Source organism: Chiloscyllium punctatum, chromosome 1, assembly GCF_047496795.1.
Source record: "Chiloscyllium punctatum isolate Juve2018m chromosome 1, sChiPun1.3, whole genome shotgun sequence".
Lineage (NCBI taxonomy): Eukaryota > Metazoa > Chordata > Chondrichthyes > Orectolobiformes > Hemiscylliidae > Chiloscyllium > Chiloscyllium punctatum.
This window is the reverse complement of record NC_092739.1, coordinates 17,761,859-17,776,280: the sequence shown is the minus strand read 5'-3', so window position 1 is coordinate 17,776,280 and position 14,422 is coordinate 17,761,859. Positions and strand designations below refer to the sequence as shown.

Here is a 14,422-nt window from a genome sequence, read left to right as displayed (position 1 = left end):
ATCGAGTCCACTCCACCATTCAATCATGGCTGATGCGCATTTCAGCTCCACTTACCAGCATTCTCCCCGTAGCCCTTAATTCCTCTAGACAACAAGAACCTAACAATCTCGGCCTTGAAGGCATTTAGCGTCCCGGCTTCCACTGCACTCCGTGGCAATGAATTCCACAGGCCCACCACTCTCTGGCTGAAGAAATGTCTCCACATTTCTGTTCTGAAATGACCCCCTCTAATTCTAAGGCTGTGTCCACGGGTCCTAGTCTCCTCGCCTAACATAAACAATTTCCTAGCATCCACCTTTTCCAAGCCATGTATTATTTTGTACGTCTCTATTAGATCTCCCCTTAATCTTCTAAACTCTAACGAATACAATCCCAGTATCCTCAGCCGTTCCTCATATGCTAGACCTGTCATTCCAGGGATCATCCGTGTGAATCTCCGCTGGACATGCTCCAGTGCCAGTATGTCCTTCCTGAGGTGTGGGGACCAAAACTGGACACAGTACTCCAAATGGGGCCTAACCAGAGCTTTATAAAGTCTTAGTAGTACATCTCTGCTTTTATATTCCAACCCTCTTGAGATAAGAGACAACATTGCATTCTCTTTCTTAATCACAGACTCAACCTGCATGTTTACCTTTAGAGAATCCTCGACTAGCACTCCCAGATCCCTTTGTGCTTTGGCTTTATTAATTTTCTCACCATTTAGAAAGTAGTCCATGCTTTTATTCTTTTTGCCAAAGTGCAAGACCTCGCACTTGCTCACGTTAAATTCCATCAGCCATTTCCTGGACCACTCTCCCAACCTGTATAGATCTTTCTGTAGCCTCCCCACTTCCTCAGTACTACCTGCCTGTCCACCTAACTTCGTATCATCGGCAAACTTCACTAGAATGCCCCCGGTTCCCTCATCCAAATCATTAATATATAATGCGAACAGCTGTGGCCCCAGCACCGAACCCTGCGGGACACCGCTCGTCACCGGCTGCCATTCTGAAAAAGAACCTTTTATCCCAACTCTCTGCCTTCTGTTAGACAGCCAATCCTCAATCCATCCCAGCAGCTCACCTCGAACACCATGGGCCCTCACCTTGCTCAGCAGCCTCCCGTGTGGCACCTTATCAAAGGCCTTTTGAAAGTCTAGATAGACCACATCCACTGGGTTTCCCTGGTCTAACCTACTTGTTACCTCTTCAAAAAATTCCAACAGGTTTGTCAGGCATGACCTCCCTTTACTAAATCCATGTTGACTTGTTCTAATCAGACTCTGCTCTTCCAAGAATTTAGAAACCTCATCCTTAATGATGGATTCTAGAATTTTACCAACAACCGAGGTTAAGCTGATTGGCCTATAATTTTCCATCTTTTGCCTTGATCCTTTCTTGAACAAGGGGGTTACTACAGCCATCTTCCAATCATCCGGGACCTTTCCTGACTCCAGTGACTCTTGAAAGATCTCAACCAATGCCTCTGCTATTTCCTCAGCAACCTCTCTCAGAACTCTAGGGTGTATCCCATCGGGGCCAGGAGATTTATCAATTTTAAGACTTTTTAACTTTTCTAGCACTCTCTCTTTCGTAATGGCAACCATACTCAACTCAGCCCCGTGACACCCTTTAATTTTTGGGATATTACTCATGTCTTCCACTGTGAAAACTGACGCAAAGTACTTGTTAAGTTCTCCTGCTATTTCCTTATCTCCCATCACTAGGCTCCCTGCATCAGTTTGAAGTGGCCCAATGTCTACTTTTGCCTGTCGTTTGTTTCTTATGTACTGAAAGAAACTTTTACTATTATTTCTAATATTACTGGCTAGCCTACCTTCATATTTGATCCTCTCATTTCTTATTACACTCTTTGTTATCCTCTGTTTGCTTTTGTATCCTTCCCAATCTTCTGATTTCCCACTGTTCTTAGCCACTTTATAGGATCTCTCTTTTTCTTTAATACATTTCCTGACTTCCTTTGTCAGCCAAGGTTGTCTAATCCCTCCCCAGTTAATCTTTCTTTTCTTGGGAATGAACCTCTGTAGTGTCCTCAATTATACCTACAAACTCCTGCCATTTTTGCTCTACTGTCTTCCCGGTTAGCCTCTGCTTCCAGTCTATTTTAGTCAGTTCCTCTCTCATGCCTTCATAATTACCTTTATTCAACTGTAACACCATTACATCAGATTTTGCCTTCTCCATTTCAAACTCCAGACTGAACTCTACCATATTATGGTCGCTACTTCCTAAGGGTTCCCTTACTTTAAGATCTTTTATAGAGTCTGGTTCATTGCAAAGCACTAGGTCCAGAATAGCCTGCTCTCTTGTGGGCTCCATGACAAGCTGTTCCAAAAAGCCATCCTGTAAGCATTCCATGAATTCCCTTTCTTTAGATCCACTAGCAACATTATTTACCCAGTCCACCTGCATATTGAAGTCTCCCATGATCAATGTAACCTTGCCTTTCTGACATGCCTTCTCTATTTCCCGGTACATGTTGCGTCCCTGGTCCTGACCACTGTTAGGAGGTCCTGTGCAGCTTCCTGTGCAGCACCTTGTCAAAGGCCTTATGGAAATCCAAATAATTCATGTCCACTGGCTCTCCTTTGTTTGGCCTTCTTATTACCTCCTCAAAATAATTCTAACAGATTTATCAGACATGACCTCCAATTGACAAAGCAGTGCTGACTCAGTCCTACAGCCACATCGGTTGAGTTTTGTATCAACATTATCTCTATGTGGCACAGTGCAGAAAGAAAAGTGATGTCAGTTTCAAGCAATGGAAACAGCTGCCTTTTTAAAATGATGCTGAAGGAAATGGGTTTTTAATCCAGCAGCTTTCCTCTGTTTCTCACTCATACTACCACCTCCCAATCATCCCTCAGCATTCACATCACCACCAGGCAAATAGGAGGCTGACTTTTAGTGCAGGGATCCCACCTGCCCCTTTTCCCAGTGAAGGGCTCTTGCCGACTTCCACACCTGAGGCACCTCTGTCCTGCTCCAACTCCTGACTTTTATCCCTGTTCCCACCAGGGTGCCAACCTCTGGCATGCCTCCAGATCCCTTTTAAATCTTTCCCTTCTCACCTTAACCCTATTCCCTCTAGTTCTGGACTCCCTCAGACCAGAGAAAAGACCTTGTCTATTTACCTTATCCATGCCCCTCATGATTTTATAAACCTCTGTAAGTTCACCCTTCAGGTCCGACGCTCCAGAGAAAACAGGCCCAGACTATTCAGCGCCTCCATACAGCTCAAACCCTCCAACCCTGGCACATCTTTGTAAATCTTTTCTGAACCCTTTCAAATTTCACAACAGTTGAAGCTGGACCAGTGTTTTCCAACGGTTCACCATATTTTCCATGCCACTTCCAGGCAACTATGGACCCGTACACCCAGATCCCTCAGGACTTTAATGCTTCTAAGGATTCTGCCATTTATTGTTGACTTTGATCCTGCATTAGGCCTTTCAAAATGCATCACCTCACATTTGTGTGGATTTCCTCAAAATAGGACTGACCCAGACATATGTGTGTGCGCGCACGCTGGGGGGAAACATATTTAACTTGCTCTTCCTTGGGAGGAATGCTAGTAAGCACATTTAAAAAAAAGTCTTGCCACTACAGTAAATATGAGCCTCATCAAAATAAGTTATAAATCTAACTTAAATGAGTAATTGATACACATGACTATTAGAAGTGCCAAGCAGCAAAGCTTTATAAAGCCAATTTTTGCCTTTTTGGTTGAGATACAGATTTGAGAAAAAAAAATCAGCCCAATTCAAGATCATCATAGAAGAAGGTGACAACTGGGAATGAGCTAGTGAGTTCAGTTTAACAAACACTGTTATTGGATTTCTTTTGATGGAGCACACTCGAGCTCGCTTCAGAAGAATTTACATGGAAGTGGGCACTGAAAGTGCATTTACTTTCAGTCTGGGGTTTCCTCCTCTCTCAACCTGCATTCCCTCTCTCCCTAGGTCTTTTCCCTCTCCAAGACTCCCATCCATTTCTGACTTACACTTGCACTGTATCTTGTATCCCTCTAGCCCTATTCCTCTTACACTCCCCTTTTAAGTCAAGGAAATAATCCTTGGGGCTTTATGCTCCAAATATTTACGCCAACACTATAAACACTCCCCCAACAAACATTTAAAATGGAAATAAAAGTGACTAAGCCATGTTACCAGTCCTCAGGCTGCACCTTCAATCACAAACTGGTTCTTTCCCAGTAAACCTGCAGCAGAACACATGGGACAGGAAGGCCTCTGACTGGAGGAGCAATTTCTTGAAAGATGTTCCACTTACGCTGTATTTGAAATTAGATTCCCTACAGTATGTAAACAGGTCCTTTGGCCCAACAAGTCCACACTGATCCCCTGAAGAGTAACCCACCCAGACCCAATCCCCTACCCTATATTTACCCCTGATATACCTAACACTATGGGCAATTTAGCATGGCCAATTCACCTGACCTGCACATCTTTGGATCGTGGGTGGAAATCGGAGCACCCAGAGGAAACCCATACAGACAGGGGGAGAATGTGCAAACCCCACACAGATAGTCACCCAAGATGGGAATCGAACCCGGGTGCCTGGTGTTGAGAGGCAGTAGTGCTAACCACTGAGTCACTGTGCCACCCCACATCTGGCTTCAAAATCAAAACAGCAAATTTCAAAAAAAGGAGTTCCTGGTCTATGATCTTTCTCGTGCAAGGTTATTTTACTATTAACTAATGGAACTCTGTGAATGTTCCATAAATTCGTTCACCAGTAAAGCAGATGTCAGGTCCTATGAAGTGCTCTAGATGCACTAACCCTACAGGCACTATCGTGAAGGAACCGGATTCATCTCAGCGCTCAAATCCAGCAACACTTCCTCCTTCAGACTTGAGAAAATAAAGTGACAGTTGGCCAGAATGATTCCTGGTTAAATTGATGAGATTATAGGAACTAATATTACATTTGCTGGAATTTAGAGCTTTGAGGGTGAATAGATTAAAGTTTTCAAAACATTCTAGGAAAAATATACAGTTAACAAAAATAAACTATTTCTACTGGTTGTGAAACCTAAGGCAAGAGAACAATCTAAATATTATAGCCAGAACTTGCAGGAAGTCTGCAGATCTCTCCTGCAAAATATAATTGATGCAAGGTCAATTACAAATTTCATTTCTGAGACTGATAAGATTGGAGTTAACCAAAGGTATTAATAGATCTGGGGTAACAAAAGATATGTAAAGTTAAACTGCAGATTTGGTCATAATCTCAACAACTGGAAAATGGGATTGAGGGGCTAATTTGCCTAGTTTCTTGTTCCTCTGCTCAGACTTCAACTCTGGTTGAAAAATATATCAAATATTGGAGAATGCTCAATCAACTATCACATTACTGAATTCCATGATTATTACAATTAATATATATCAGTGGTGTAAAATTGCATTCCATGACAGTACAAATTTCAGAGTATGATTGTGCATGAACATACAATTTCTCTCTTTAATATGTGGACATTTTCTTATAGAAATAATGAATTGTAGAAGGTAACTGAAACCTTCTGACTGCCTTGCACACTTTATCATAAAGTAATATTAATATCAGATGACAATGGTAAAATGTTGAAAGATTAGGAGACATACAAATGCACAGCTCAGACAAATTACTGTAATAGAGCTGGAAGAAATAAAAAATCTAATCAAGATTGAAGATTAGAATTTTTCTTCACAGCCACAAAATAGTGGTTATGTGAAATAGCCTACCAAATATAGTTAACACCAATTTATTAGCTCCTTCATAGAAAGCATACTACATCTGATTAAGTTCAAAGGCATAAAATTACAGACATAGATGATTCAATATTCAGACAGCACAGAAAGATCCTCTGTGCAATATCTTCTCAAAATAAAATCATACCCTGGAGCTTCATGAAAAGTCTGGAACAAAATCTCCATATTTTTACCCATTTACAAGTGTTCGAAGACTTATTCGCTTGCTTCAGTGATTAAATAAATTGATTAATAAAGTGGAATAAATTAGCAGTGAAGATCAAAACTGGGAATTTGCTTTGCTTTCTAAACAAAAACTGAACTCTTCCTCATGAATACTTGACAATTCTATAGGCTGTTTATGTGAAGTCTGCCAATGAGTTGGAAAGATTAAATAGAATGTTTCCTAACTAACCAACGATTATGGTTAACATTATTTCTAGAAACCACTGCACTAACAATGGCTTAAATAATTAGACTAGACGCTACAACTATGCCAGCATACCACAGTTTGGAAAGTTCAAACAAGTTACCAGTAAGTATGTTGCAATGGCGACATCCTCATACACAAATTTTTCAGGATTCGTGACCTCGGGCCAAATCTAATTAAAATTGAATAAAATCAGAATAAGTAAAGAAGTTTAAATACACGATAATGCAAAGCAGCTTTTAATTGTTTGACAGATCCGTGGAATTTCATCTGGGGATGTAATTGAAAAATAATCTGGTTCAGGTTTCAATTAACTACTGCTCACTCTAGGTAGAGGTGACTAATACCGGATTCATGAAGTCACAGATGTCTGTGCACTCTCGTTGCTGTATGCCATGTATGAACACTCATGGAAGGGCACAATTGGCAGACACCCGCATCAAGCTGATTTAAATGGACACACGGTTTGTTTGTGGGCAGGCTCTCTTTTGTGTGAACGGACTCTTGAATTCATGTTCAACACTGCAGATAATCCAGCATAAAGTAGTAATAGACACAACATGCACAAGTTCAAAATGCCATTAATTTTAGATTTATTTGTGTATGGATTTGTGGTATCTGGGTAGATATCGTGTGGAAACTTCAGACAAACACAGAGGAACCTCGATTATCTGAAGGGCATGGACAGGGCGTATTTCATTCGGTTAATCAATAGCTGGATAATTGAATGCCGGATAACAGTTAGCCAAGTACTGGGACCTTGCGATCTTGTTCAGATAATCTGAAACTCAGTTAATCGAATGCTGGAAAATGAAGGTTCCTCTAAGTTAAATCAAGTACGTTACCTAATTTCAAGAAAACTAAACCATGCAGAACTACTTAAAATGATTTACACTTTAATATGTCATCCCACACTTAATAAACTGTAACAGTGACTGTGCTTCAGGAATAGTTAATTAGCTGAGGATCTTTACAACATCCAATGGTTATACTAATGTAACTGCTTTCCTTGTATGATTAGCAATACTGAAAATCAGAGGGATGGATAAAGAAATTCATACTTGTTTCACTCAAATCAGCAACCCTGTAGCATACTCTTGCCCAAGTGCGGAAGATCTGGCAATTAGACTAGGCCTTGGTCTCTATTATTGTCACAGTGTACTGCTCAAGGTGAACCTCCATCAGTTTTAAATACTTTAGTTTGCATCAGAAAGGTTGTGACTGAAGGGAAGAGGCTCTCAGATTGGAAGATTGCTTATTTTCTGTTTGGGAATTTCAGAGCAGGCATGTACAGCCAATAGAATGGCCGCTTACTAAGCATGAGAAATAACTGGATTCAACTTTGAATTTGCCTCCGATCCCTGGAGATTTTTAAATTGGGTTTGTTGGATCCCTTTCAAAGAGCTGTAACCAATCACATTTTTGGTTTGGAGGTCAGGATGGTGAGAATTCTCCATCACTGGAAGTTTCAATCGTTACTTACAAACACCCAGTCCATGTTTATATATCATTTCGGCAAACCTTCTTATATGAAACTCTGCTTTTAGGAGTTTTTTTCAAAAAACAGAGCATAGGGAAGGCCATCATAGTATCAATCTATTATTGAGTAACAGCGACAATATCTCCCACACATAATCTGTAATTTTGGCCAAAACAATCGAGAAATGTTGACATCAGAAAATAAGGCACCTTTGTATTCTCGTCAGATCTTATCAAAACATTACAGAGTGCCAGGAAACTAGGTACAGTCTGTTCCTGCACCTCAAAGTCAACATATGTCTGGTACAAGTGAAAAAGAAACAGGGTTTTAAAAATAAATAGAATTTAAATTAAAAGAGTTGGATATTTTTGGAATTTAGTTCTCTGAATTGTACCTTGACCATGTCTTTGTATTTTGCTTTAAGACGATGGTAACATTCACTGTATTTTTCCACAGAAATGAGAGAAAGGGTGCTCTTAAAATTATTCTTCTTGTTCTCACTTGACCATTTCACAATCTTTGTGAGCAACACATCCGAGAGCCATGCTGGTTTGGGATACACAATTCCATCCGCATTCCATTTCTCAGGACACAAGATCGAAACAGAAATAAACCTTTAGGAAAGGGAATGAAACAGTTAAACACCACAGACATGTTGATATAGGTGTAGCAATGGCTAGATTATAACCAGTTTATCACAATCATGTTATACAAATAAAATAGGTTTGCCAATTATTTCATGAGAAAAGAATGGGGAATTGGGAAGGTTTACCATCTGTATGCCATAATTTGGTAGATGTTGGCTTTTACTAAAGATACCAACGATAATTTTGGAATGCTCATACAACTCTACCACTTTGTTCCGTGATTCATCGGTTCCAGTTAGTAATCAAATATTTTAATAAGTACAAAATACTTATTAGAATTATTAGAAAAAAAACTTATAAAAATAGCAAAAAATGTTTTTCCTGAAAATATCTAGGATATTTCCCACTGGGGAGAAGGACATGGAAGATCTTGAATCTGGGGGAAATAGATGGTAATATCTTGAAAAAAGCTCATATTACAGAGATGGTGGTGCAAGATGTCTTAAAACACATAAAAGGTGGATACACTCCCAGGACCTGATCAGGTGTACCTGACAACTCTGTGTGTGAAGTTAGGGAAGAGATTGCTGGGCCACTTGCGAAGATATTTGGACCATGGCTAATCACATGTGAGATGCCAAAAGACTAAAGGTTGGTTAATATGGTGCCACTATTTAAGAAAGGTGATAAGGAAAAGCCAGTGAACTATAGACAGGTGAGCCCAACATTTGTGGTGGGCAAGTTGTTGGAAAGAATCCTGAGGAACAGAATTTACATGGAACAGTACAGCACAGAACAGGTCCTTCAGCCCACGATGTTGTGCTGACCACTGATCCTCATGCATGCACCCTCAAATTTCTGTGACCATATGCATGTCCAGTAGTCTCTTAAATGTCCCCAATGACCTTGCTTCCAAAACTGCTGCTGGCAACGCATTCCATGCTCTCACAATTCTCTGTGTAAAGAACCCACCTCTGACATCTCCTCTATACTTTCCTCCAACCAGCTTAAAACTAAGACCCCTCGTGTTAGTCATTTCTGCCCTGGGAAATAGTCTCTGGCTATCGACTCTATCTATGCCTCTCATTATCTTGTATACCTCAATTAGGTCCCCTCTCCTCCTCCTTTTCGCCAATGAAAAAATGTCCGAGCTCAGTCAACCTCTCCTCATGAGATAAGTCCTCCAGTCCAGGCAGCATCCTGGTAAACCTCCTCTGAACCCTCTCCAAAGCATCCACATCTTTCCTATAATAGGGCGACCAGAACTGGATGCAGTATTCCAAGTGTGGTCTAACCAAAGTTTTACAGAGTTTCAACAAATCTCACGACACTTAAACTCAATCCCCCGTTAATGAAAGCCAAAACACCATATGCTTTCTTAACAACCCTGTCCACGGGTGGCCATTTTAAGGGATCTATGTACCTGCACACCAAGATCCCTCTGTTCCTCCACACTGCCAAGAATCCTATCCTTAATCCTGTACTCAGCTTTCAAATTCGACCTTCCAAAATGCATCACCTCGCATTTATCCAGGTTGAACTCCATCTGCCACCTCTCAGCCCATCTCTGCATCCTGTCAATGTCCCACTGCAGCTTACAAGAGTCCTCTATACTGTCACTGACACCTCTAACCTTTGTGTCATCTGCAAACTTGCTGACCCATCCTTCAATCCCCTCATCAAAGTCATTAATAAAAATTACAAACAGTAGAGGCCCAAGGACAGAGCCCTGTGGAACACCACTCACCACAGACTGGCAGAATATTTTCCTTCTACTACCACTCGCTGTCTTCTGTTGGCCAGCCAATTCTGTATCCAGACAGCTAAGTTCCTCTGAATCCCATTCCTCCTGACCTGAATGAGCCTACCATGGGGAACCTTATCAAATGCCTTGCCACATCCAAAGCTCGACCCTCATCAACTTTTCTAGTCACATCCTCAAAGAACTCGATAAGGTTTATGAGGCATGACCTGCCCCTCACAAAGCCGTGTTGACTGCATTTAATCAAGTTCAGATGGTCATAAATCCTATCCCATAGAATCCTTTCTAACACCTTGCAGACGACAGACGTGAGACTTACTGGTCTGTAATTGCCGGGGATTTCCCTATTTCCTTTCTTGAAGAGAGGAATTACATATGCCTCTCTACAGTCCTCAGGTACAACTCCAGTGGAGAGCAAGGATCCAAAGATCTTCGCAAGTGGCGAAGCAATTGCATTTCTCGTTTCCCAAAGCAGCCAAGGACAAATCTGGTCCGGGCCGGGCGACTTGTCAATCTTAATGTTTGACAAAATTTTCAGCACATCAGCTTCCTCTATCTCTATCCATTCCAGCATGCACACCTGCTCTTCAAAGGTTTCATTCACTACAAAATTTGTTTCTTTCGTAAAGAAGCAAAAAACTCATTTAGGGCTTCCCCTACCTCCTCAGACTCCACACATATTCCCTATGCTATCCCTGATCGGCCCTACTCTTTCTTTGACCATTCTCTTATTCCTCACATAAGTGTAAAATGCCTTTGTGTTCTCCCTAATCCATTCTACCAAGCCTTTCTCGTGCCCCGTCCTGGCTCTCCTCAGACTTTCACAAACGAGAAAGAAAATATTTTATTTTTGAGCTCCTTCCTCACCTGCCTGTAATCCTCTAGAGCTGAGATTGACCCTAGCTTCCTCCACCTTATGTAAGCTACCTTTTTCCTTTTGACGAGAAGCTCCACCGCTCTCGTCATCCAAGGTTCCTTTATCTTACCACTTCTTGTCGGTCTCAGAGGGACACATTTATTCATCACTTGCAACAACTGTTCCTTAAACAGTCTCCACATGTCTATAGTGCCTTTACCATGGAACAATTACTCCCAATCCATGCTTCCTAACTCATGTCTAATCACATCATAGTTTCCTCTTCCCCAATTAAATATCCTCCCATTTTGCCTAATCCTCTCCTTCTCCATAGCTATGTAGAATGTGAGGCAGTTGTGGTCACTATCACCAAAATACTCTCCCACCGCAAGATCTGATATCTGCCCCGGCTCATTTCCGAGCACTAAGTCTAGAATGGCCTCTCCCCTCGTCGGCCTGTCAACGTACTGAGTTAGGAAACCCTCCTGAACACACCTTACAAAAACAGCTCCATTGAAATCTTCTGCTCGAAGCAGGTTCCAATCAATATTGGGAAAGTTAAAGTCATCCATTACAACAACCCTACCACGTCCACACTTTTCCAAAATCTGCCGACCTATGCTTTCTTCCATCTCCCTGCTGCTATTGGGGGGCCTGTAGTAAATCCCTAAAGAGGTGACTGCTCCCTTGCTGTTCCTAATTTCCACCCATACTGACTCGGTAGGCAGATCTTCCTCGACAATGGAAGCTACTGTAGCTGTGATACCCTCTCTGATTAGTAGTGCTACACCCCCTCCCCTTTTTTCCCCCCCTCCCTATTCTTTTTAAATGCTCTAAACCCTGGAACATCCAGCAACCATTCCTGCCCCTGAGAAACCCATGTCTCTGTTATGGTCACATCATAGCACCAGGTACTGATCCATGCTCTCAGTTCATCACTTTTATTCCTGATACTCCTTGCGTTAAAGCATACACACTTTAACTGATCCCTTGGTTCCTTCCCACTAGCTCTTTTCTATTGCCTCATCTGCATCAACTCTTACCTCCGGTATACAGCACAGGTTCCCACCCCCCTGCCATACTAGTTTAAACCCTCTCGAACTACTCAAGCAAACCTTCCACCCAGGACATTGGTCCCCTTCCAGTTCAGATGCAACCCGTCCTTCTTGTACAGGTCCCACCTTCCCCAGAAGGCATCCCAATTATTTACATATCTAAAGCCCTCCCTCCTACACCAGCTACGCAGGTGTTAAGCTGCGCCCGCACCCTGTTCCTCGCCTCGCTATCTCGTGGCACTGGTAGTAAACTAGAGAGCACTATGGCGTTCGCTTTGCAGCTTCCATCCTAACTCCCTGAAATCACTTTTTATATCCTCGATCCCTTTCCTGGCTATATCATTAGTGCCAATATGTAACACTATTTGTGGCTGTACGCCCGCCCCTTTTAGAACCTTATACACCCAATCGGAGACGTCCCGGACCCTGGCACCAGGAAGGCAACATATCTTCCGGGTATGTATTTGGAAAGGCAAGGACTGACTAAGGACAGTCAACATGGCTTTGATGTGTGGGAAATCATGTGTCACTAACTTAATTGAGTTTTCTGAAGATGCAACAACGAGGATTGATGACAGCAGAGTAGTGGGCGCGATCTATATGGACTTTGGTAGACGTTCGACAAGGCTCCTCATGGTAATTTGGTTAGCAATGTTAGATCTCAGCCATTTGGATACAGAACTAGCTCAAAAAGGTGGGAGACACAGGGTGTCGGTTGAGGGTTGCTTTTCAGACTGAAGGCCTGCGACCAGTGGTGTGCCACAAAGATCAGTGCTAGATCCACTGGTTTCCGTCATTTTATATAAATGACTTGCATATGAACACAGGAGATATAGCTAGTAAGTTTGCAGATGACACCAAAACTGGAGGCGCAGTAGGCGGCGAAGAAGGTTACCTTGGAGAACAATGGGATCTTGATCAGATGGACCAATGAGCATGAAGAAGGTGTAACAGGTATGCAGAATACCAAAACAAAGAAGACACGGGCGGCACAGTGGTTAGCACTGCTGCCTCACAGCGCCAGCGACCCGGGTTCAATTCCCGCCTCAGGCGACTGACTGTGTGGAGTTTGCACGTTCTCCCCGTGTCTGCGTGGGTTTCCTCCGGGTGCTCCGGTTTCCTCCCACAGTCCAAAGATGTGCAGATCAGGTGAATTGGCCATGCTAAATTGCCCGTAGTGTTAGGTAAGGGGTAAATGTAGGGGTATGGGTGGGTTGCGCTTCGGCGGGTCGGTGTGGACTTGTTGGGCCGAAGGGCCTGTTTCCAACACCAAGTAATCTAATCTAAGTAATCTAATCTAACAATGTCAGCTGAAAGTATCAATGAATAACTAGATGCTGTACACCATCCCAACTTAAACAACATAGCTAAACTTATAAATGATTCATCGTGACTGCTAAAAAGAATATCAATCTTTCTGCTATCATTTTACACGGATGAAAGTTCACAAAAGGACATAGATAAGAATTAGTAATCTGACTTCAGGCAGAATGACAATGATTTACAAACTCTTTCTAAATTGGCATTTTCATGATTATCTTTTCAAAAAAAAACTCAACATTTGTTTAATTATCAATTCTGCAGCACAGATACAGCTGGCTGGCTAAGGGTCAGTATGTGGATGTACCCACAAGAGAAGATGCAAAACCTGCTCCCGAAGCGGTCTCCTCTACATTGGGGAGACTGGGCGCCTCCTAGCAGAGCGCTTTAGGGAACATCTCCGGGACACCCGCACCAATCAACCACACCGCCCCGTGGCCCAACATTTCAACTCCCCCTCCCACTCTGCCGAGGCCATGGAGGTCCTGGGCCTCCTTCACCGCCGCTCCCTCACCACCAGACGCCTGGAGGAAGAACGCCTCATCTTCTGCCTCGGAACACTTCAACCCCAGGGCATCAATGTAGACTTCAACAGTTTCCTCATTTCCCCTTCCCCCACCTCACCCTAGTTCTAAACTTCCAGCTCAGTAACTGTCCCCTTGACTTGTCTGGACTTGTCCTACCTGCCTATCTTCTTTTCCACCTGTCCACTCCACCCTCTCCTCCTTGACCTATCACCTTCATCCCCTCCCCCACTCACCTATTGTACTCTATGCTACTTTCTCCCCACCCCCACCCTCCTCTAGCTTATCTCTCCACGCTTCAGGCTCACTGCCTTTATTCCTGATGAAGGGCTTTTGCCCGAAACGTCGATTTCGAAGCTACTTGGATGCTGCCTGAACTGCTGTGCTCTTCCAGCACCACTAATCCAGAAGATGCAAAACTTGACCTACTCTTGAGAAATAAGGTAGCGCAGGTGACTGAGGTGTTAGTGGGGCAGCGACCATAATTCTATTAGTGTTAAAATAGTGATGGAAAAGATAGACCAGATCTAAAAGGTGAAGTTCTAAATTGAAGAAAGGCCAATTTTAATGGTATTACGCAAGGACTTTCAAAAGCTGATTGGCCTCAGATATTTGCAGGCAAAGGGACAGCTGGTAAACGGAAAGCCTTCAGGCATGA

General features: G+C 42.7%; 1 protein-coding gene across 4 annotated transcripts in view; it reads right to left on the bottom strand.

The window, feature by feature from the left end:
- The window catches only part of trmt44 (tRNA methyltransferase 44 homolog), a 73,783-nt gene that overhangs the window by 46,602 nt on the left and 12,759 nt on the right, over positions 1-14,422 (bottom strand). For all 4 annotated transcript variants that reach the window (XM_072573710.1, XM_072573797.1, XM_072573615.1 and 1 more), the window contains exons 3-4: positions 8,055-8,274; positions 6,284-6,352 (exon numbers count right to left, since the gene is read on the bottom strand). In XM_072573710.1, the coding sequence (XP_072429811.1) occupies positions 6,284-6,352; positions 8,055-8,274 (289 nt within the window). The remainder of the gene's footprint in view (positions 1-6,283; positions 6,353-8,054; positions 8,275-14,422) is intronic.